The 24,340-nt window shown below is 35.5% G+C and overlaps 1 protein-coding gene across 1 annotated transcript in view; it reads right to left on the bottom strand.

Annotated features, from left to right (window-relative positions):
- LOC149845718 (calmodulin-binding transcription activator 3-like) overlaps window positions 1-8,200 on the bottom strand; it is an 88,059-nt gene extending 79,859 nt beyond the window's left edge. Inside the window, exons 1-2 of the mRNA XM_089995940.1 lie at window positions 7,849-8,200; window positions 6,825-6,944 (exon numbers count right to left, since the gene is read on the bottom strand). Coding sequence (XP_089852066.1) covers window positions 6,825-6,944; window positions 7,849-7,888 — 160 coding nt within the window. The 5' untranslated portion in view covers window positions 7,889-8,200. The remainder of the gene's footprint in view (window positions 1-6,824; window positions 6,945-7,848) is intronic.
- Window positions 8,201-24,340: the final 16,140 nt, after the last annotated feature.

Raw genomic sequence — 24,340 nt, 5'->3', positions numbered from 1 at the left:
AAGTATAATGAAATAAGAACAAGCTTAATGGAATGCCTCTTATTGGCTTACAAGAACACAACCAAACACAGGAGACCACTTAATGGTCAATCACACATGCACAACATGGAATGCCTCTTATGGGCTTACAAGAACACAACCAAACACGCGAGACCACTTAATGGTCAATCACACATGCACAACACCCACACAAGGGTCAAGAGAGCACATAAAAATATAAACAATATATTGCAAAATGCTTGAGAAAGCATTAAAGATTACAAGGGGACTATGTCACATGGGTGCGGGTGCGGGGATTCGGTGCTTCCAAAAGACCCGGGTGCGGGGGTGCGGCAGGGGCAAAAATGTAATATATATATATAGAAGGGGGTCCAGGGGTTCCCTCGGCGCGGGTCGGGGGTCCAGTTTTTTTTTGCTGGTGTGTTTGTTTGAAGACTTGTTACCCACGTTCTGCTTGTTGTGTACTTTGGCACAACGGGACAAAATTGATGAACCGAAAGGATCGGCAATCTGATCGACCCAGCCTGCTGCGTTCTACTGACTGTCATGATTCAATCATGTGTGAAACTCCCTGGTCTTCACAAAAAAAAAATATAAGCGAAAGGTTTGATGTAGTTTGTTGGAGAAAGAGTCTTCACAAGGCCTACGGCTCCACTGCCACGCCACTGCCTAGGGTTCTTCAAATTTCATTTTATATACAGTTGCACACAGATGACAGCTAAAAGAAATTTATTGAATTTGACATGTGGAAAAAAGAGGTCTACACAAGGCTACGGCTAGAGCACCCATCTCGTCAGGAGAAAAGTGAATACTAATAGCCACCAAGGCTACCACCACCATTATCATTTATTATGGAGAGAGAAAATCCTTGACGAAGAAGGATCTGGATGGTTGAAGGATAAAGACTTCAAAAGGCTCTTGAATTTTGGTTTTAATTTTTGAGGAAGATGGATCATCATTTCCAAGTTAACAGTATGTTTTCCAATGCTACGAATTAATTGTTTGTAGGCAAGAATAGCATGGGATGTCAACAAAGCTCGTCAGATGTTGTGGACACAAGTGCCCCTTTATAAAACAAGAGCAGCAGCAGCAAGCAGTTGTCATCAGAATTTTTTTTTTAAATTCCGAAGCCCATTTCGTAGGGCAAATTTAAAAAAAAAAATCCAAAGAAATGGACCGAAATGACTCTGGGTGCGGTCAACGCACCCAGGATCGGGTTGACCGCACCCGCGTCGAGTCGCGTCGACGCGGGTGCGGCACCCTGCTAGCCGAATCCCTGTGACATAGCAAGGGGAGAACCCCTATTTATAACCACAAGAGAGGGGAAGTGGGGCTGGCTCCCAGCCATCACAAAAAGCTCCAACAGCTAGTTGGAGCTATCCCATCGGCTCATGCTCCAATAAAGAGCAGAAAAACAAAAATAAAAAAAGAGAAAAAAAAAGTCATCCCCTAATGGGCTGACCACTATTACAATGCAAAAAGACCGAAATATCCCTAATGAGTATTTTGGTTTACATACATTAGGATATTACAAAAGATGACTATATATATTAATGCATACATATAGATATTGACACATATCTATACATACATATGAATACATATGTATTAGATACACATTCTTAATACCCCCCCCCTCAAACTCATGTTGTAACAACCGAGAGTTTGCCAAGGAGGAAGTGAAATCTAGGTGACGGAAGTTCTTAAGTGAAGAAGTCTGACCGTGATACTCAGATGGTACATATGGCAACGTGATGGTCTTTTTCATAAATTCTTCATAAACGTAGTGGCAATCCATTTCAATGTATTTGGTCCTTTCATGGAATATATGATTGTTTGCAATGTATACCGCGCTTTTGTTGTCACAACATAATCTTGAGGGTTCTATAATGTGAAGTCTCAAGTCTTGTAACAATTATCTCAATCATACTAATTTAAACGTAATTGTCGCCATGGCATGGTACTCTACTTCAGTGGAAGAGAGAGACACCTTATGATGCTTCTTGCATATTCATGAAATTAGAAAATTACCTAAAGAACACAAGAACAGGTAATTGAGCATCTATCATTCGCATGCCCTCCCTAATCAGAATCAAAATATACGATAACTTTTAACGGGAAAAAAGATGAAAGAAATAACCCATAATTAATAGAATTTTTAATATATTTAATAATCCCCACTGTATCACTCGTATGTATTGTAGTGAGAGCATACTGAAATTGGCTAACAGAATGAATAGCATGAAAAATATCAGGACGAGTAATAGATAGATAAGATAAAGCTCTAATCATTTGTCTATATAAAGTTAGATCATTCAGAGGTTATCATCTTTATTCATCTTTGCATTGATGACCTCTGAAGTATCAACTCGTTTTTCAATAGAAAATCCTAACCGTTCCATGATCTTTGATGCATACTTGGTCTGCGATAATAAATAACCACGAGATGAGTAACTTTTATTTCGAGAAAGTATCATAAAAAATCAAGATTTATCATATCAAAGTTGGCTTTAAGGAAATCTTTGATACGGCTAACTCTCAGCTTATCACCTCCTATAATAATCATATCATCAACATAGAAAACTAATATTATCATTTTTGCATTAAAAGACTTAACAAACAATGCAGTGTCATTATAACAGGATTTAAAACCGAGTTGTGTCATCAGACTACATAATTGATCATACCAAACATTTGGGGCTTGTTTTAGACCATACAAAGCTTTTCGTAACCGAAGAATTTTTCATGTGCTAAATTTAATCTTGGTGGGGTCCATCTAAACTTCCTTATTGAGGTTACTATGCAAAAAAGCATTTTTTACATTTATTTGAAAGATGAGCCATTTTTTAATTGATGTTATGAAAATAAGGGGTGACCATTCAAGCAACCGAGGCAAAAGTTTAATCATAGTCTATGTCGTACTCTTGACTATAACCTTTGGCTACAAGTCTGGCTTTATATCTTTCTAATGTTCCATCACTTTTGGTTTTAATTTTATACGTCCATCTATATCCTATAGTTTTCTTTCCTTTGAGTAATGTTTGAATTTCTGAAGTTTTTGGCTTTTCTAAAGCTTTCAATTCATCATTCATTGCTCTAATTCATTTTTGATGATTTTTAGCTTCATGGTAAGACGATGGTTCTAGATACGAGTGTATAGCCATTAGATATGCTTTATATTTGGGTTCAAATGAATCGTAGGATTCAAATCTACTAGGAGCCTTTGAAATTCTTATTAATCTCCTAGCACTAGAAGAATCTATATCTTGATTTTGATAATTATCTTTCTAAAGCACATGGAGGATGGTCTTCGGTACGTCGAATATAAATTTGAATTTCACTATGAGATTGGTCTATGTTATCAAGACCCTCATTTTTATTCTCATGTGCATCATGAGTATCCTCGTCACTCTCATGCACATCATGAATGTCATCACAACTCGCATGCTCATTAGCAAGGTCAAAAAGAAAAGAATAGCCACAATGCTCTTGGATTTTATTTTTACTAAATCCATTTTCGTTTTCAAGAAAAGTGACATTTCTTGAGACATATAGCTTTTTTCTTTTAATTTTATAACATTTCTATCCTTTTTTATTTTCGGCATAGCCTAGAAACACACAAGGAATAGCTTTTCCGAAAAGTTTATGATTTTTGTTAGCAAGGACAAAGCATTTACAACCAAAGACTCTCAACATTTTGTAATCGAGAGACGTTTTAAATAATTTTTCAATGAGAGAAATGTTTTCGACAGTTTTTTATGGTGTTCTATTTATCAAATAAACCATCGTAAGAGCGGTTTCGGCCCAAAAAAAATTTAGAACATTTCTGGATATAAGTATTCTAGTAGTCTCAACAATATGTATATATATTCTTTCAACTAGTCCATTTTGTTGAGGGGTATAAGTACATGATCTTTAGTGAATAATCTCATGTAAGTTAAGATAGTTTTTTAAATATTTTGAGAGATTCTCCTCCGGAATTGGTTCTAAAGATTTTAATATTATTTTAAATTGAGTCTTTGTATAATAATAAAAAAATTTAAAACAACCAAATACTTCGAATTTGTGTTTTAAAAAATGTATTCAAGAGTGTCTACTATAATCATCCACAAAAATAACATAATAAGATACTCTGTCTTTAGATATAACTGGAGTCGATCCCCATATATCTGAATGTACCAACGCAAATGGTTTATTTGATGGCCCAAAAGGTAAAGATTTCATTTGACCAAGAATGCAATCTTCACAAACAAAATTCCTTTCTTTGTAATTGAGAAATGAAAACAAATGTAATTTTGACACACTAGAGTGTCCAAGTCTTTTGTGCTAATTTTCTATATTTTTCTTTTTCACAAAATTATAAAAAGTATGTTTTGATAATTCAAGATTGTCCATAACATAGAAATCTCTTCTCATGTGGCCTCGCCCAATCGGCTTTCTGGACTAGAGATATTGTATCAAACAATCATTAGATGAAAACAAGATTTTGCATCCATGATCCGCAATTTGAGAAACGGATAGGAGGTTTAAATTTAATTTTGGTACTATTCTAATATTGGGTACAAAAAAGGTTTTATGTTTTTATAAAGTCTCAAAACTTTTGATTTTTAAAGAAGTTTCATCGGCAGTTAACACATAAGAATCATTTGGGTTAATATGGCATTCAGATAGTGTGTACTCATTTGAGGCCATATGAAAAGAAGCATCAGAATCAAGAATTCAAGAAGTCTTACTAGGGTCAATGAATGTTGATATGGCCGCGCTCGAGAGGGAAAAAACTTGATTTTTGAACATTGGTTATAGAGCCTCCATGAATTGTGCCAAAGACATTAAACCAATGCATGCTTTTGGAGTCATCTACAACATTTTTTTCAAGAGATGGTCCCACAAAAGCCACCTTCTTATCATCTCTTTGATTTGTTCTCCTTTTATGGCAAAAGGGCTTGATATGATCTGGCTCATAGCAATGATAACATATTAATTTGTCACTCTTCTTGTATTCGTGGTTGTCTCTTTTATTATTTTGGTTTCTTCCATAATCATTAGAATTCCTTTTATTTTCATTACTTCTTACAAAGTGAGGGGACTTATAAGCCGATGTGTGATTTCTAGGCCTTGACATAGCAAGCACGGATTCTTCATCTTTACAATATGAGGATTTTTTCAACCTATTTTCCTCTATAGTTAATTCTTCAAGGATTTGAACTATGGTAGGTACACATCTTCTATGAAGAATGCTTGATTTAGTCCCTTCAAATTCAGGTTTAAGCTCATTAACAAATTGGTAGAAATGTTATGTTGTAATTTGTTTTTCATGGAGTTCTACATCTTAGGGGCAATGCTACTTTAGCTCTAGAAGAGCTAATTCATCCCAAAAAAGAGAGAGGGCATTGTAATATTCCCTAATGCTCATCTCTCCTTGGGTTATAATGCTCACCTTATTTTGCATACTGCAAATATGAGCAATATCCTTGAGACTACATATCTTTAAGATACTTTCATGCATCACTGGAAAAATCAAATTTTGCTAAGCTATAGCATTTTTTGATATCAACATTATTGATGAGTCATCAAATTATCTTGAAATGACTCATCCTCCATTCTTTTCATTTTTTCTCATATTCAGTGACGGCCTTAGACATCTCGTCTCCTTAAAGAGTCACTTCATTTCCTTCTTTCATCTTGATAAGTATAAGTTTAGGCTCTCTTTCGTTGCCATCAACCAAATTCCATAGACCATTTTCCCATATTTTATGTTTTACTATGAATGCCCACATCACATAGTTAGTATAATTGAGTCTTACAGGAATGAAGACGACCATTTTTCTTTCATCCTCCATTTTTACAATAATGAGAGAGAGAAAAGAAAAGAGAGAAAAAGGTAAAAAGAATTTTGTTGAAGAGTACTTTGATGGTGCGCTTCTCAATGCAATGACCCCACGAACCGATGCTCCACCAATCTCACAATCTTTCTCTTGGCCTTTCCAAATGGATGACAACATAAGAGCACCAAGGCTTTGATACCATGTAATGAAATAAGAACAAGCGTATGGAATGCCTCTTATGGGTTTACAAGAACACAACCAAACACACGAGACTACTTAATGGTCAACCACACATGCATAACACCCACACAAGGGTCAAGAGAGCACATAAAAAATATAGACAATATATTGCAAAATGCTTGAGAAAGCATTAAAGATTACAAGGAGAGAACCCCTATTTATAACCACAAGAGAGGGGAAGAGGGGCAGCCCAACTAGCTGTTGGGTTGTGACCGTTGGGAGCAGCTCCAACAGCTACTTGGAGTTGTCCCATCGCCTCATGCGCCAATAAAGAGCAGAAAAACAAAAATAAAAAAGAGAAAACAAAGTCAGCCCCTAATGGGCTGACCACTATTTACATACATTAGGATATTACAAAATATAACTATATGTATACATATGAATACATAAGTATTAGATACACATTCTTAACAGAAAGAAACCAAAGATTTCCACATAAGTATGCACTACGCAGCAATGTTGAGAGAATGCACATTAGGATCCAGACCTGCATATCTATGCCCTCATTCCATTCCAATAAATTTTTTATCCTTTCAGAAAAAAAGTAGTTGCAAGAAGTGTAGGAAGAAACATCAAAGATTTTCTGATTGATGCTACCAAGGTATCCTTAACAGCCAATAGCATGGAATCAAGTTGCTGATTTTGATCTTTTTTCAAGGTAGATAAGAGGAAGCATTAAAAATTTCTGCTTCTTGTAAGTAACAAACAAATAAAAAAAATACTACACAATTGTGAAACAAGAGCAGTTCAAGGACGCACCTGGAGGCTTATAAGGTGGATCGGGAGTCAAGCAAAACTTCTGGTAGTTGCGAAGTATTTCACAAACTTCATTTGGACGAAGCCAACGGTTTTGAGCTTCCAATAGTATCTGCCCAATGTCTGTTTGAATACAAGTCAGTCGATGTATTGATCCCCTCGTGTACTAGTAAAAAAATACAATAAATACTGAAATTGAGAAGAGATGCAGTCAAACCTTTTTACTCATTTACATTAACAGTATCTCTCGATTCAAAATGAAGATAAGCACATGACTGTGCACAGACTTCATATAAGCTATTTGCCTAGTTGTACGTTGTGAATTAATTCAAACATTGGCAGCCAGCAGATAAGAGTGTGTTTCGCCTATACGAATCTAATACATAGCTTATCATTTCCTATCATCAATCGCCTAGCATATACCAAAACCATGTAAGTTCCATTTGTATCCTGGCATTTTATGTAGGCAAGAAAATACAGAAATCACCATTGAACTTGGCTTTTCTAGACAGAAGGCAATTACAGAAGTCTTGAAAAGACCTTCAATGGAGGGATGGTCGCCAACAGAATTTACAGCATTATAATGCTACCATGACTACAAAGCAGGTAGTGTTTTAAGAACTAACATAAAGATAAAGGCGATCATGTGGGAAGAAAAATTTTGCACCATTAAACCAACAAGATCCTTTAAGACAATCATTTTCCAAGACTCTGTACTCATTATCAAGAGTCTCTTCTTTATATTCCAATCTTATCTCTGTTGAGAATTGTCTCTTCCACTTGTGGAGCAAAAGAGACATCTTGTGCATTTCAACATCTGCAAACCAAGCTCTTTTTTTCTATATTCGAGGATGAAATCATTGAGAATCAAGAACTTTCAGCACACATCTGTTTGTTTGTCGGATTAATAACCACAAAGAATCAAATAAAATAAAGACTCGAAGCAGATTCCACAGAAAAGCTTAATATGCATAACAGAACAGTGAGAAAAAACGAAAAAAGAGGAAACTCCGGAATCGAGACGCACCCAATTGAGAATTCACGGCATATCTTCTGCTATCAGCCATCCAAGAACGAAACCCTCGACGGAAAGGTCTCGATCATCCACGGGGACGCCGCAACGGTGAAGAAAACCCACCAGATTGATCGAAGGGCCTCCCTGGATGCCGGAAAATCACAAAGCTTGCCCAAACGAATCAAACGCGAAGCAGGGAAAAACCGAAATTCCAGAAAACCCTAGAACAGTCGTTGGGGCTCCATTTTTTCGTCTTCTTCCTTCGTTCTGTTTCCGCTCCAGAGAGAGAGAGAGAGAGAGAGAGAGATGACGAACGAAAAGCAGTGCCGAAAAAGAAGGCCACAGAGAGAGAGAGAATTCTCCTGCCTGATGCAGTGCGTCCATGTGGCCCCATATGAAGCAAAAAAAAAAAAGTCAGGCTCATGGATGTCCCCCTTTCACACGCCCCCCCCCCCCCCTCTAGCTTCATCCACGTTGGCTAAACTCAATCAGCTTCCTTAGCTTGTGGTCCCGCTCCACCCTTCTCCTCCATGGGATGTAAACGGGTCGGATTCGCATCGGATCTAGGCATGGTTACCAAATCCGACTTAATCTGATTCGGCATAACCAGATGAAGATTTGGGTTCAGAGTCGAATGGGGATGAGTCAAAATTGAATCCAGACCCGACCTGCTTAAAATCCTACGTTTACATGTAGTTAGATCCGGGTTTTTTTTATTCATACACAAAACTTGATATTGAATCCGGATCTAATTATTAATTGGGTCCCACTTTGGCTATCAAATGTCACTAAATAAATTTGGATTAAGTCAACTGAACAACTTGAATTAAAACCGTTTAAGACCTCTCTCTCTCTCTCTCTCTCTCTCTCTCTCTCTCTCTCTCTCTCTCTCTCTCTGCCCAAGCTTCACTGGCACTTGCCATACTGATGAATAATGGGGAAATCACGCAACATAATAAGTTTCTTTTATTTTCAAATTGCATATATGAAACATTAAAAGTATGAATATGGGCTTGTTTACAACATCTTGTGAACGTTGGGTTTTCACTAGATTAGCTGCCGATACTCAGCGTATCGGTAAAATTTAGATACAATTCGCCCTGAATCGGCTATTTTTTAAACAAATACCAAAAATACTAAAAAATAATTTGTAATTATTGTTTTAATAATATTTTAATGGTTTTAACATGTGTTGATGACCGATACAAAACGATTCTGATGAGTATCGGTATTGGCGGATACAGCTGAATCGGTGGCCCAACTATTGAGGCCGATACCTATACTGACCACATGAGATTGCTCCTTTGAAACTTGAGAAATCTTGTGACCAACAACCGTACTCAAGTAATCAAGTGTGATGGCTCATCCCACTTATGGCCAAAGCAAGCCTGACCCCAAGTACTGTTATGGCAAATGATAGCTAAATACTTTACTAGCTTAACATGACCAATTGATGTGTTCAGCATGATCAGTTTGCCATAAATCACAATGATAGGTGCAAGCTGTATTGACTGAATGTTTTCTTTTTTCTTACAACAAAGTAAAATCCTTGTGAGAGCTGGATCACTTAGTGTATGTTTGAATGACCATCTCTCATCCGAAACGGGTAGAAATTAACGTGGAGGATGGTGATTTCAACAAACGATGGATGCAGTGGATGTTCAGAACGGTGTTTACCTCATCCTTAAAAAGGTGCTCGAGCAGGTTATATGTTCCCCCTCCAAGAAGTGTTGTTTGCTACAGTGCGTGTTCGGGATCCCAACGAGTGCCACCTATAAAAGCTTGTGGGGCTTGTTAGCATCAGAATCTGATGCAATTGCAAAGACTTAAGTACCCTTTTCCGTCATTTTTGTCATGAAAAGACGATTCAAGAAAAAAATAAAAATATCTTTCATCTAGAAAAGTAAAACGACGGTGCGAGATCCTCAATCTAGAAAAGTGAAATGACGGTGCGAGATCTTCTAGAAAAGTGAAACACTGGTTCGAACCATTCTTGCCATGAAACGATGGTTCAAGAAAAGGACAAAAATGTCTTCTATTCAAAAAAGGGAAACGATGGTTCGAGATCCTCCATCTAGAAAAGTGAAACTCCGTTTCGAGAATGATGTTAACTCTTCAAAGTCCAAACATTCTGTTTTTGCCCTAAGCAGTAAATGTTTGCACCATCTGCTATAACAGGAACTCTCTTTGGCGGCGCACCCTTTGTCGTCGTCTGCTGCCACCCGACCCTCCTTTGTCGTCGTCTGCTGTCACCAGAGCATCATTTGTCGTTGTTTGCGCCGAAGCACCATTTGCCATCATCTGCTGTCGTCGGAGCACCTTTTGTCGTTGTCTGCTGCCGCCAAAGCACCTTTTCACATCGTCTGTTGTCGTTGAAGCATCCTTTGTCGTCGTCTGCACAGTGGCAGCATTGTTGCCACCATCGGTTGTGTCTACCTTCTGTGTGTTTCTCCTCTACTGTCAGATTACCAAGGTTTCGTTATGAAAACAAATTGATTTGTAAATCTAAATGCTAAATCTTACAACTGGGTGGCCGTCTTTATTGTAAATAACACCTATTTTCACACTGAAACAAATTGATTTGTATCTATTCACCTTTTGGGTATCAAAAAACAGTTAGCACGGTTTGCTCTTATGAAGGCCAAACATTTCAATGATATGTACTTATGAAAGCTAAATTTCTACAACGATTTGTACGTTTAAAGCATGAATGATTTAGGGTTTAGGATTTAGGTTTAGCGTTTTAGGTATTAGGGTTTAGGATTAGTGTTTTAGGGTTTAGGTTTAGCGTTTTAGGTTTAGGGTTTAGGTTTAAGGCTTAGGGTTTAGGGTTTAGGGTTTAGGGTTTAGGTTTTAGGGTGTAGGGTTTAGGGTTCAAGTTTTAGGATTTAGCTTTAGCGTTTTAGGGTTTGGGTTTTAGGATTTAGGTTTAGGGTTTAGTTTTAGTGTTTTAGGGTTTAGGGTTTAGGGTTTAGGATTTAGGTTTAGCGTTTTAGGTTTAGAGTTTAGGTTTAAGGTTTAGGGTTTAGCGTTTTAGGGTTTAGGTTTATGGATTTTTGGTTTAGGGATTGAGGTTTAGGGTTTAGGGTGACGAGCTTTGTCTATGTGAACGTTATAGATTATCGTAATTTACACAATGACTGATTAATAAAAGGTGGAAAACTAAAACAATAAAAAAATTGAAACGATGTTTTTAATAGATAAAGTAAAAATTGAAGTTACTTCTTAAATACAAATCGATTTACAACTTGATACCGATTTAAGTCACAGTTTCAAATCGATTTCACTGCAATGAGTTGTCCTATTGCGATTTGCTTTGACGAGCTTTGTCTATGTTAACGATTTTCCTATCGCGATTTACACAATGACTGCTAAAAGACGAAAAAGAGGATGAAAAAATAAATCAATACGATGTTTATTGGTAATATGAACGATTTATCCTATCGCAATTTGTTGTCACGAGCTTTGTCAATGTGAGCGTTATGTCAAGAAAAATAATAAATAAATCGACACGATGTTTAGACTTAGTAAACTACAAATCGAGACTTAGTTGCAAATCGATTTCACTATAACGATTTGTCCTATCGCGATTTGCTTTGACGAGCTTTGTCTAATTTAACGATTTTCCTATCACGATTTACATAATGATTGCTAAAAGATGAAAAAGCGGATAGAAAAACAAATCGACACGATACATGCTATCGTGATTTGATTAATACGTCCTATCACGCTGACTAGTTTTGTACAAGGTAGATGAAATAATATTTTTTAATTTAATTAATACGCAATGCAATTTATTTGCTCGCGCTTTTTAAAAGCTGGCAGTATTTTTTGAAAACTGGCAGCATGTGAAGCGACATTTCCTTTATATATGAATGACACATCACACAAGTTTAGGACGGTGTCGTTTTGCTTTGTTTCGTGAACAAGGAATAGACAAACCAACACTTCCTTTATAAACGACGTGTTTGTGAATCAAACATATAACCTGCTTCATCGCAAAGGGGGTATCGATGTCGAGGAAGGAGAAGACGACAGCTACACGATCAGCGATGACGAATCAAGTGTATATTGTCTAAACCTTGTGTCGATTTTCTTCAAAATTTATCTCTTTTATGGCATATATTCGATTTGTGTTTTGTATTATAGAACAAAATTTCAATATTATTTCTTGAATATTCTGCTAATGTCAGTGGAACATCCACAATAAGCGGTACTCGAAAACTCAGCAAAGAGCTCAAAGATAACATCAAACGGCTGCCAAACGAATCTGTAGAAGGAAACACTATAAGTAATTTTGTACATATGAAACCACTATGAGTTATATATTCCGTATGCCATGGGTATGTATGTTAACACATGCATATTTGTTGCAAATAGACTATATCTGATTCTGTCATGTATATTCAAAGCAACGCAACAACCAATACTAGATGCATCGTCACCCCTTATTTCATGGTATATCAGTTCTCTTATATGTTTATTTTCTTTTTTGATTTACTCTTATTGCTTCATGTTTTAACCTTACTATTATCACTGTTTTGTTCAATAGAGTTTCGTCCGTCGATTGCCATACTCCATTGGATTTCAATATGAACTATCATACTGGGGTAACGATGATCATTGCAGAGACGTTTTGTCAGGTGAAAAGGTAAGTGAAGAAACCTCTTATCCAAGGTTTAGGCATAACAATCCTAACACGATTTGTACTATCGATTTGCATATATTGATTCTTACACTCTAGCAAAATGCTCAGCATTGGGTCTTATACGTGATGGATTTACAGAAAAAACTAATATGGTGCTATAACTCATTGGACTTACACACTGGTGTACATTGTGACATTTTGCATTTGGTAAGTTTTCATCTATAAGGGTATTGTATCATCTATGGTGGCTAGGAATTTACTTTCTTCTGTATTAACCACATATGGGATTCGTCAAAGACGTTTTGGGTGTTGATATTGATGAGTGGAGGTTTCGCTCAAGACACGATGCTCCTTTACAAAATAATGGCGTCAATTGTGGCATATTTGTAATGAAGTATATTGAAGCAATATACAATGGACGAGAACTTGATTTCGATGTTGTATGCTCTTTATTATCCTCTATTATTGGGGACTCAATTTATATATTAGTGTCATATTATATTTTTGTAGCAAGATGATATACCTGGATTCTGCATAGAACAATGCAAAAAATTGATGGAGTTTCTAATTGCAAAAGAGAAAAAAACTCAACCGGAAAGAATACTTAGAAGAAAACGAACGACGCGACCCCCCCCCCAGGGATAATATGATGTACATCGACTTCTAATAGATTTTATAGATTGTACAACCAAATTTTGTAAGACTGTGTATATAAATTATGTAAATCTCTCTTGGTTGAAATAAATAAAATTTCAATTTTACTGAACACGCCAATAAGTTGGACTGTTATGTGTATTAAAGGCAAATCATTATATGTTTGTCCTTCATAAATGAAAATCGTAAAAGTGATTAGTGTTATGTACAGTGAAAACCAGATATTTTCTTTAATGTGACATTCTATAAGTGTATAAATTCATTTTAATCAGTGTAGCACAAGCACACAAATGTTACTGAACAAATCATTGTAATGATTGACCTTCGTAAATTAAAATTGAACAATCATTTATATAAGGCTGAAACGATTTGCACAAACATTGATAAACAATGATCACGATTTGCATAAACATTGACCGTGCACTTTTACCACGATTTGTACTCATGCATAGTGTGATTTTCTTTCAGGTTGTAGCCGACATAGACGTCATTGTGTAAATCGTTATACCCTAGTGATTTACACAATGACGTCTATCTTTTAGACAATGAGCTTTGTCTAAGTGAACGATACGTACCATCATGATTTACACAATGTCGTATGAAGGCTACGTGCAATCGCGATTGCTTTTATGGGCTATGTCTATGTCAACAATATTTTCTAATCGCCTTTAAGGGAGATTGGGGTTGAGGGTTTAGGGTTTAAGGATTTTGGATTTTACTTCAATGATACAAAATGAGTTAACTTCTTAAGTACAAATCGATTTCGTTCACAAAGACAAACAAAGACATATTGTTCTCGCCGTAACTTTGTAACTACAAATCAACATGATTTACAACCACATTCATATACAAAAAATATTAGTATTTAGTTACAATATCTATGGGAGGACATTTTTGTCAAACACATATCTATCTTTTAGAGACTCTTATTTTTACATAAGAGATCACCAAAACATCCATATCGTTCATCATCGAGTTCATTTCATGTTGCAAAGTGATTCTATGTAAAGCTTAGGATACATCATCTCCAATGAAGTAGATAAATCTTGGTTATGATCACTGATTAAAGTACAAACTACATATTTTCTATTCGAAAGTCTTCTTAACACCATTCTCGTTGGACATCCACATCTTGAATTTGGCTTGCTTCTTGTTAGATTTTCACTTGACTTCTTCCAACCTTCCTTAAAACAAACATATGTCTTTCTCATCATGACACTCTGTGCATTTTTTGACCAAGAATACCTTCTAACACTGAAGTCAAGTTTCAAGGCATAATCATTGTAAAATTTATATGCAGTTTTCTTATTATTAAACTATATTCCTTCTACGAGAACAGAGTCAAATGTACTATCATGTTCATTCCTAGTGCCTGCACTTTTATCAAATGTATTGTCATGATCGTCTACCTCATTATCGAATAGAATTTCTTCTACTGGAACATTCAAGTCAAGAGTGAATCCAATGCATGCACCCTTCTTATCATGTGCATCATTAGTGCACATGTTCACTTCTCCATAACTTTCCAATGACTGAGATAGATCATCTTCATTGCAACCAGGTGATAAACTCACCACTATCATAAGCAAGATACCATTTTGCGTTAAACGGATACCGATAAGGTTAAGCAAGTCAAATTATTGATTGAATGAATCAAAGTATAAAAGCAACACCGATTTCTTATTTGCTTATATTATGCATAGAGTTGTTACTTACCATGCCAATAAAAGAAATGATTTGTCGTATATGTGTTGACAATAGCGATTTAATTATATCTACGATGTTGTGAAGCAATTTCGATAGAAATCGCTAAATGAACAACAGCTTAAATACGAAAATTGCCACCGCAAACGCGCAACAATGTATTTTAGCACGCACATGTTTTAAAATTTTTTCTATAAATATCTTACAAATCGATACTAGAAAACACATAATATCTTACAAATCACTATACATATCGCATATCGATACAACACTTCAGCATAATTGCTTATAAATCGACACTATAAAATACATAATATCTTACAAATCGATATGCATATCATAAAATATAGTATAAATCAATAAGGAAATTCAGCATAATAGCTTACAAATCGACACTACAAAACATATAATATCTTACAAATCGATATACATATCGCAAAATATATTTCAAATCGATACGAAAATTCAGCATAATAGCTTACAAATCGATATTAACAAACAAAACAATATCTCACAAATTGGTAGTATGTTACTAATACCGCGATTTGTAATACATTGCATATACTAAGTGAATGGACAATATCGGGTGAGGTAGATGCCCTTCCTCGCATTTGTAAACAAGCATTCTTGTCAATAGGTCCCAGCGTCTTACAAATATCGTTAAGTTTCCAACCGTCGAAAGGACAAGATCCACCTGCAATAACAAAACAACGCTTTAATGGCACTCATGATGACATACGTTCTTCAACAATAGCATGATGACATGGAAAGGTACTCACGACGCCTTAATGACACTTGTTGGAATGTTTGTACGTCATTGTTTTCTTCCATACTGCCTAACGACAATGAAAAAGAAGAGAAAACTGTAAAAAGAGATGGCCGACAAATGCCCCTATGACGCCCACCAATGATCAAACCAGTCGATTGTGAACCCAAGAATGTTTTGTAACACAAGGCAGGAACGAGAAGGTGACAATGTGTTGTAACACAAGTTAAAAACCCAGTCATGAACCTGTATTCGAGACGACAACAAAAGCTGCTCTGACGGCAACAAACAATGGTAAATGATGCATCATCAAAGGGAACTCCTGTTACAGCAAATGGTGCAAAAGTTTACTGCTTAGCGCAAAAACAGAACGTTTGGACTTTGAAGAGTTAACATCATCCATGACTTTATGGATGGAGGACATTTTTGTCCTTTTCTTGAACTGTCGTCTCTTTTTTTAAATAGAGGATATTTTTGTTATTTTCTCGAACCATCATTTCATGACGAGAATAGCAAGAAAGGGTACTTAAGTCTTTGCAACCACCCTGGACTCTGATGCTAAGTGATGCTGACACACACGAGAATACGAGCCCCATGTGCATATATATGTAGCGCTCATTCTGACCCCCGCATTGTAGCAAACAACGCATCTTCGGGGGAGAACATGCAACACCCTCCTCTCTTTTCCTGTTACAAGAATAACAAGACATGGAGAACACATGTTAAAAAAAAAGTCAAGATAAGGGTCTCCTCTCTTTCACTTTTGCAGTCAAGGGGTCACCAACGTCGACGCCGAGGATGAGGCCACCTCGAAGAGATGCAAGGCTAGCGAGGTGATGAGAGACCGTCGGGTATAAGACGACACGAGGCCACCCGCGTGGTTCCTCTTTTATTTATTTCTCTTTTCTTATTTCTTCTTCTTCTTCTTCTTTTATGGTTTGAATCAAGTTTTTTTTAAGGCATTTTTAGGTTATTATATGTGAGGGTTTTCTTAGATTAGAAGGTTTCGTTTGATTTTATTGATTAAGGTTCTCTTCTTGATTACGGGTTTTTTCATTGATTAGGGTTTTTTCATTCTTCTTCAATCTTCTCCCATCAAACAATGAACATTTGTTGGACTTAGGAGCTAAAACTATGACCACCCAACTTTAAGCGTCGATAAAGTGACGCCAGGCCTCATGTGCCTGCCTGAATCGATCCTAAGCCTTCAGCTTGAAGCTCACCGCATGGGTAACTACCCCAGTGGTAGCTGTATTGACCAAACACCTAATAAATGTTTTGAATGCGGCACACTCTGCTGTATTGACCGAATACCTAATAAATGTTTTCTATGTGGCACACTTGCTAGAGACCATACCTTGGATCTTCGTTTTTTGTAATATAAAAGTATGGTATTCTTTTAAGGTTAATATTTGGTGTTATCAAGGGCACGAGTATAAGTTGATCTTCTTTTTATAAATTTTATATTTTTGTCATAGATATGATGTCATGGACGTGATTGCAAGATTTGTTCAATAGAATGAATCATATGACTGTGGCATGTAAGCATGTTCTTTAAGGGCTTTAAAAATCAACCAACCACAATGTACTAAATTTTCACAACTCAACAATTTATATTTTAAAATTGAAATAACATGATTCGAGGTTTGTTCTTTAGCAAACAAACCATACTGAACCCATCTATATGGTCAGATCTAGTGAACCTATGATTTTCAACTCAATAGCTCTCCACCTTCAATAGCACCAAATATTAACCTATTCTTTTAGTATCATAAATTTCTAGCATATGTGAGTAATTGGTTTTTGCAGCTCTTGAAAAGCATGTATATACATCACAAGCTCATGATCCAAAACTCCTTTTGCACTAAAATAACCATCTAAATCATATATATTGGTCAAATTCACAAAAAACAACTCAAAATGTCAAAATTATAGTATAATAGCTTGTACAGACCACTACATAACATATAAAAGAAAAAATGACAGATAAAACAATTTTAGAGAGGGCGTTCATTGGGTTGGTATTAAGGTATTTTAAAAAATTGAGTAATATTTTAAACCCTTTCGTGTCCCCCCCTCCCCCCTATTACATCCACTTGATTCGACTGATGTAAAGGATGTCCGTTTTGATCCTTGGCTCTCCCATTACAAGTGATAACTTTTAGGCTCAATTGGAAAAGGAGGTCAAGCGTTGAGGACTGATTGAGCTTGAATTTATTTAATTATTTTTATTTTTTATGATGAAGAACCCTCATTAAGAACCGGATCAGTTAATGGGGCTGCCCTCCTGCAAGGTAAACCCCAAGTGAAATTGCCAACACTCAAACCCTTGTAGGTCCTACCAGTTGAAGGCACCCACACAACCAGCAGGAGTCGAACCTGGGATGAAAGAGTCAGGACCTTCTCCCAAGGCCTGCTGCCACTCAGGCAACCCTGGGGAGTGCTAATTGAGCTTGCATTTTGAAAGATTTCAAATATGCAAATTTCATGAATTCCAAGGTTTCTATCAATGTGGATGTGTGATCATGAGCCACAATGTTGTAGGGATATGTCAGTCTCACTTGGATGATTATTATGCGACCAAGTTTGGCACAAAGGGACCAAACCATTTGTTGGGCTATTGCGACCAACGAACCAGGTTAGGTATGGGCCACAATGGGCCCAAGACTCGGCTATGGGCTCACAAGTGGGACCCATTTGTCAACCATGCTTGATAAGGGTCAAATTTCAAGAAGCATCTACTTGCTTGCTCAAACCCAATTTTTAGTGCAAGCAGCTTGCTAGCCATGACATTCAACCTTGATATTACAAAATTACCAACCAATCAATGCTGTGCAAATTTGTTGTTTTCGTTAGTGCAGTCAATGGGATAGCTGGTTCTAATTAAATGTTTTGACTCATCTAACAAGCCAGCTTTGATTTTTTCTTTTTAAAGGTGGATCTTAGTTTGGTTTGGTTTTTTTAGGAGAAGGGTGGATCTTAGTTAACTATACTTTTTTTTTATTATAAAAAGTATACAAACTTTTTTTGTGTGGTCCCGAAGAAAAAGCTGACCCTTATATTCTCCTAAGCTGTCACATGGACACTGAACATAAACCCGTCAAATTTTTTCAAAACTACGACACGAGGGTATAATTAAATTTTTTTAATTGACAAAGTGTGGTATTTTAATATATAAAAATATGTTTATTCTTTAAAATATTGCTAAAAATATTAAAATAGTTGTGGCAATGCCATAAAGCGTCCTGGTGTGCCCATATGTAGTGTCATGTTGCTAATGTCAGTATTTTTTAAAATCATTGTGATATATATATATATATATATATATATATATATATATATATATATATATATATATATATATATATATATATATATATATATATATATAAAGAGAGAGAGAGAGAGAGAGGGGGGTCCACCCCTTGTCTTCTATTTCAAAATCTCTATGTTATCTATGTTTTTTTGGCAAATCTGACATTATGGATATGATCTCCTTGGTTGAAAGCATATATATGAAAAGGCCATTGAATTAAACTTTTTTGATGTATAGGTAAGATTTTATAACGTGAATTTTTTTAGAAATTTAGAAACCTTTCATTTTTTGTATCCTCATCAAATCCTACATGCACATCAAAAGAGCTTGATTTATGGGTCTATTCATTCATTTTCAATCATGAATATCACATCCATAAAGTCAAATTTACTAAGAAAAACACATTTAACGTACATATTTTAAAGAAGAGACTAGGGGGTAGACTATTCCACTTCTCATATATATACACGCACATTTTGATTTATTTATTTATGGTGATTAGCCAACGTAATCTCAAAAATATCATAAAAAATTAAAATATCTATGATCTTACATCATGATATTAACACAATTAAAAAAAAATCTTAAATTCTTTTATAGTTTTACATCTTCTCTATTTTGTTGAGATTTTTTTCAACAAAAATCTTATCATGAGATTTTTTCCCTCTTCAAGAAAAAAAATGTCCCCTCATATTGTGATTTCTTACATTGTACAAAACTTTTATTAATGTATGAGAAAGACTACACAGTACTTATTTATGGTATAGAAAATATGAGCCCACTTCTAGTGTTCATGTTTGGCTCATTCTTGTGGTGAGCTGAGCAGCTGGGTTGAAGCTCATATTGAGCCCAAGCCAAGTGAGCCGAGCTCAAACTGGCTTGTCTATAGAAAAAGAAAAAACATTGTTTTAGAGCTGGAGGTAAGATTTTATTGCATGCAAATACTACAACAATGTCTTACACTATATTATACAATGTAAAACATATCTATTGCTTAATACGCATATAAGTGCTGAGCTAACCGAACATTTATTGTTCATGTTCAGCTTGCGCTATTTTATAGGGATGGCAGTGGACTGGGGCGGGGGCAGAGGACAAGGTCTCCACCTCTGCTCTGTCTCAAAATCCTGCCTTTCATCCTTGCACGAGTTTTGATTTTAACCTTCACCCCCACCTCCATCCTTGTTTTATGTCCTCCATATTCACGAGGCGAGGTGGGGTGGGGCTCAATTTTCCCTCGGTCTACTGCCATCCCTAAAGAAGGATCAAGAACAGAGCGGAGCAAGGCAGAGATTGGAGACGAGAGTGAAAAAAGGCGTATGTCCATCCCTGTAATATCGCATATTTTCACACTTAGTCATTTTGTGAGTTTTTGAAAATTTGGCTAAGTATAGAAGAAAATTTGTTTGAACCTCGATATTAGGCTGATGCTTTTGAGTCTGGGCTTGGCCATGGTCTCATCGACAAGGTCAAGATGAGTTAATCGAAACGTGAGAAAGAGTTTTATTTTCAACCTTTAAATTCAAGCAAAATTCAAGTTATTTTGGGGCAAATTTTGAAAGCAAAATTTGAGTTATATATCGTTAGATGCGTCTCAAAATTCTGAGCGTAATGATATTTTATTTTTCTTTATTCAGGCTATGGTTGACCCAAAAATCGTATTTTTTAAAAAATTGAGCAGTTTGTCGGTTCATATCCGAATTTTGATCTGATGAATTTGATCCAAATTAATATGGATTTTGACTCTATCTAAGACTCATATTAATCTATATTTGATCCAGCTCAAGACCCATTTGGATTTTTTAGATGGATTTGGATCTTGGATTTAAATCCAAATCCATGCCCAACAATTTTTTCAACTTTAAATTCATTAGAAACTTTTAAATTGAAGTTAATTAATGTTAAGGAGCCTCCCAAGTTAATTTGGTAATTTTTGAAAGCTTCTAAAAATTTATTTAACATTTAACATTAAATAATTAAATAATTAAATAATTAAATAATTAAATAATTAAATAATTAATTTAATTCCAAAATTTAATTTGACTATTGTTTAGGACTCTAAGTAGAGCCCTTAAACCCATATAAAATCACTTTAGAAGTGTTTCAGTTCAATAATATGATTTTTGGAAGCTTCCAAGTAGTTATTTATTAATAATTAATTAATTAATCAATTAATTAATTTTAATTAATTTTGAGATTTATTTTTATAGAGTTTAGGACTCTTTATAGAGACCTTGTTCATGCCTTAGAAGCTTTAAGAAAAACTTTTAAAAATACTTAACTTTGAAAAGTCAACACTTGAAGAGTTTTAAAAAATCGAGAAAGTGGTGAGAGAAAAGAGAGTTTCAGTTGGGGTTGTACTCTCTTCTCCAGCCCATCTAGAGCTCTATAAATAGATAAAAAAAAAGAAAAAGAAAAAGGGGGAAGAGAGGAAGAGAAAGAAAAAAAAAGAGGAGAGAGGAGAAGAAGAGGTATTTCTTCTTCGATCGTCCGGCGTTTTCCACCATTATTCTCATTTTTTTTTATCTACGGTAAATGTACGAGTTCCTCTCTTCTTTTGGATGAGAAAAAGAGTATAGATTTGTATTTCATACAATGTTTTGGTAGAAACCCGTGAGAAAAGAGTAAATTTGAATATTTACTCTAAGATTCATGGTTAAAATCAATGTATTTTCTTTTTTTTAAAATTTATTTTGGAACAAAAATATACGTGGAAGTTTATGTATATATATACATATATAATGTGACGTAGATCTAAGGTTCTAACATTTTGAAAAGAAAAGTTTGTTGTAATTTGCATATAGAGGTGTTTTTTATGCATATTTGTTGTTTATGTTTGTTAACACATAATTTTTACCATGTTAGGACAATCTGTAAATAGTATAGTTCATGGCAAGTAGTTGTGTAATGGAGTTAGGTGGAAGCTGATTGTAAAATCAGTACATGCCTACCTATGTTTAAGCTATTTGTTTATGTGTGTCCACCAAAATGAAAATCTGTGTATGTATTACAATGAAGGGGTATTCATGGGCATATTTAGGCATAAAGTCTGAGACTGCAGGGTTAATGGTCACACGAACTTGTCGTGCATGTATATTTAAAAATAGAACATGATTCATGCCTACACGTTTATGTTGGCTCACGTTTCGGCATTAGTGCTGGGCTAACTGGCAGCCCAGTCGAGTCACACTCGGTTGGCCTGTCAGACATGCACAGGTTCAGCCTGTGCAGAGTGGTGGTCGTGTTTATAAAATCCCAATCGACTGGCAGTCGGTTGGGTACACATATGTACATTTGTTGTGGGCCGGCTGGCAGCCTGTCAGGCCTTGGCATCCTTTTCGTTTGGCCTAACCATTTGTTGGTTGGGCATGATATTTAAAAATGTGATTTGAAAAAGGAAAAAAAGGGATTTTATATGTTGCTGCAGGGATTTGAATTTTAATAATCAGTGGTAGTTCTAATCTCATTTTTGTGATAATGTGGTACTAGTCTTAATCAACCAATTGTCTTCTGTGTGGGCCTAGGCTGATACAAGGATTTGGCTTTATTCTTCGACAATATAGATGATTGCAGTTGAGTAATTGCTTTTGCTGCATTCAAACTGATACGGTCTGATTTGTTTTCTGCTTCACTACACTAAAACACATAACATGGTTTTGAATGATAGGATTCCTCTTGGTCTTGATGCATCATTCGTCACCCACATGATCCCTGCCCATGAGTCCTTGTGACCTTCACACAAGCAAGCCACAGGCTTAGTCTGGGCTGTGAAACTTCCACCATGCTTGCATGCTTGAGCCTGTTTGTAGTGAGTCCTCTACTGTAAACACCCCAAATTTTCACCATTATTCAGTGTTTGCATTTCATGTGCCATTGCATATCACTGCATGCATTTGACATATCATTTCATTACATGCCATCACATCTCATTATAGAGATCCAATACTCCTGTTTGCAAAATATTAAATCCAGATTCGAGTTTTAAAACTTTTCTTCTAAGATCAAATTTCATAAACCTGGGTTTTTGCATTGATAGTTTTCATTTATTAACTCCCAAGATCTTATTTTCTTCGGAAAAATAATCTAGATTCATTTTAAACTCAATTTCAACTGATTTCAATCCTCAGATGAGACCCATTTAGGTGTTGTCGCTTCTGGATTCCTTCATTAATCAAATTTTTCAAAATTTTCAGAGTCCTAGTTGGATCAGGACTCTGTCTTTTTATATTTTTAAACTTTTGCAAAACTTCATTTTGATTCTAAACCAGATGTAGTCATATCCTTTGCCCATTTTTGGCCAAAATTTCAGAGTCGTAGTTGGATCATGACTCTTTTTTCAGAGTCCCAGTCGGATCACAACTCTACCTTTTACTACCATTTTACCTATTTTTTAGAAAATCTTTCAAAATCCTTCATTTTGGCCAAAATTCTAGAATCTCAGTCAAATTAGGACTCTTTCTCAGAGTCCTAATCGAATCAGGACTTTATCCCGATTTCATCATTTACTCATGTTCTTCACTTGTTTTCAAAACCTTCTCATATGATTTTCAAAATCTTCAATTTTAGACAAAATTCTAAAGTTATAATCAAATTAGGACTCTCTTTCCAAAGTTTCAGTCGGATTAGGACTTTATCTTTCATCGTTATTCTACCTGTTTTAAACCAAATCTTTCAAAGATAAGTCAAAAACTCAGAATTTTAGTTGAACCAGGACTCTGTTCGAAGAGTCCCAGTTGGATCAGGACTCTGACCCTGATTTCAATTTCGAGAGAATCCTTCTAAAACCTCTTCATTTATCTTTCCAAATTTTAAAATTGTTACACTTTTATCATAGAATTTCAAAATTTTAGGATTTTACCCCGGAGTCCTGATCAAATCAGGATTCTGTCCCAGAATCCTGATCGAATCAGGACTCTATCCAAAGTTTATTTTCTCACTTCATTTTTATTGGTTTTCAAAAGTTCTTTTTAAAATCTCTTCATTTGCTTTTTAGAAAACCAAAAATCCTCAGAGTTCTAGTCGAATTAGGATTCTTCTTTAGAGTCCTAGTCAGATCAGGACTCTAAACCAGACTTCAATTTTATCTTAGCTTCACATGTTTTTCAATATCCTCTCATTTATTTTCTCAAAAAATCCAAAATTCTGAGAGTCCTAGTTTAATTATAACTCTGTCCTCAGAGCCCTAGTTGGATCAAAACTCTGTTTGATTTCAATACTTGTTGTTATTTTCACTGTTCTTTCATCTGTTTTTTATAAAATACCAAAAAAAATCTGGAGTTTTAGTCTGATCAGGAATCTTTCAAAGAGTTCTAATCTAGTTCAGAGTCTACTCTGAAGTTTGTTTTTACTTCCATTTTCATTTCTTTTTATTTGTTTTTCAGAAATTAGGTCATTTTACAAAGTCTCGATTGATTTA

The sequence above is a fragment of the Nuphar pumila genome, chromosome 2 (assembly GCF_984573655.1).
Source record: "Nuphar pumila chromosome 2, dmNupPumi1.hap1.1, whole genome shotgun sequence".
NCBI lineage: Eukaryota > Viridiplantae > Streptophyta > Magnoliopsida > Nymphaeales > Nymphaeaceae > Nuphar > Nuphar pumila.
This window is presented reverse-complemented; position numbering and strand designations above follow the sequence as displayed.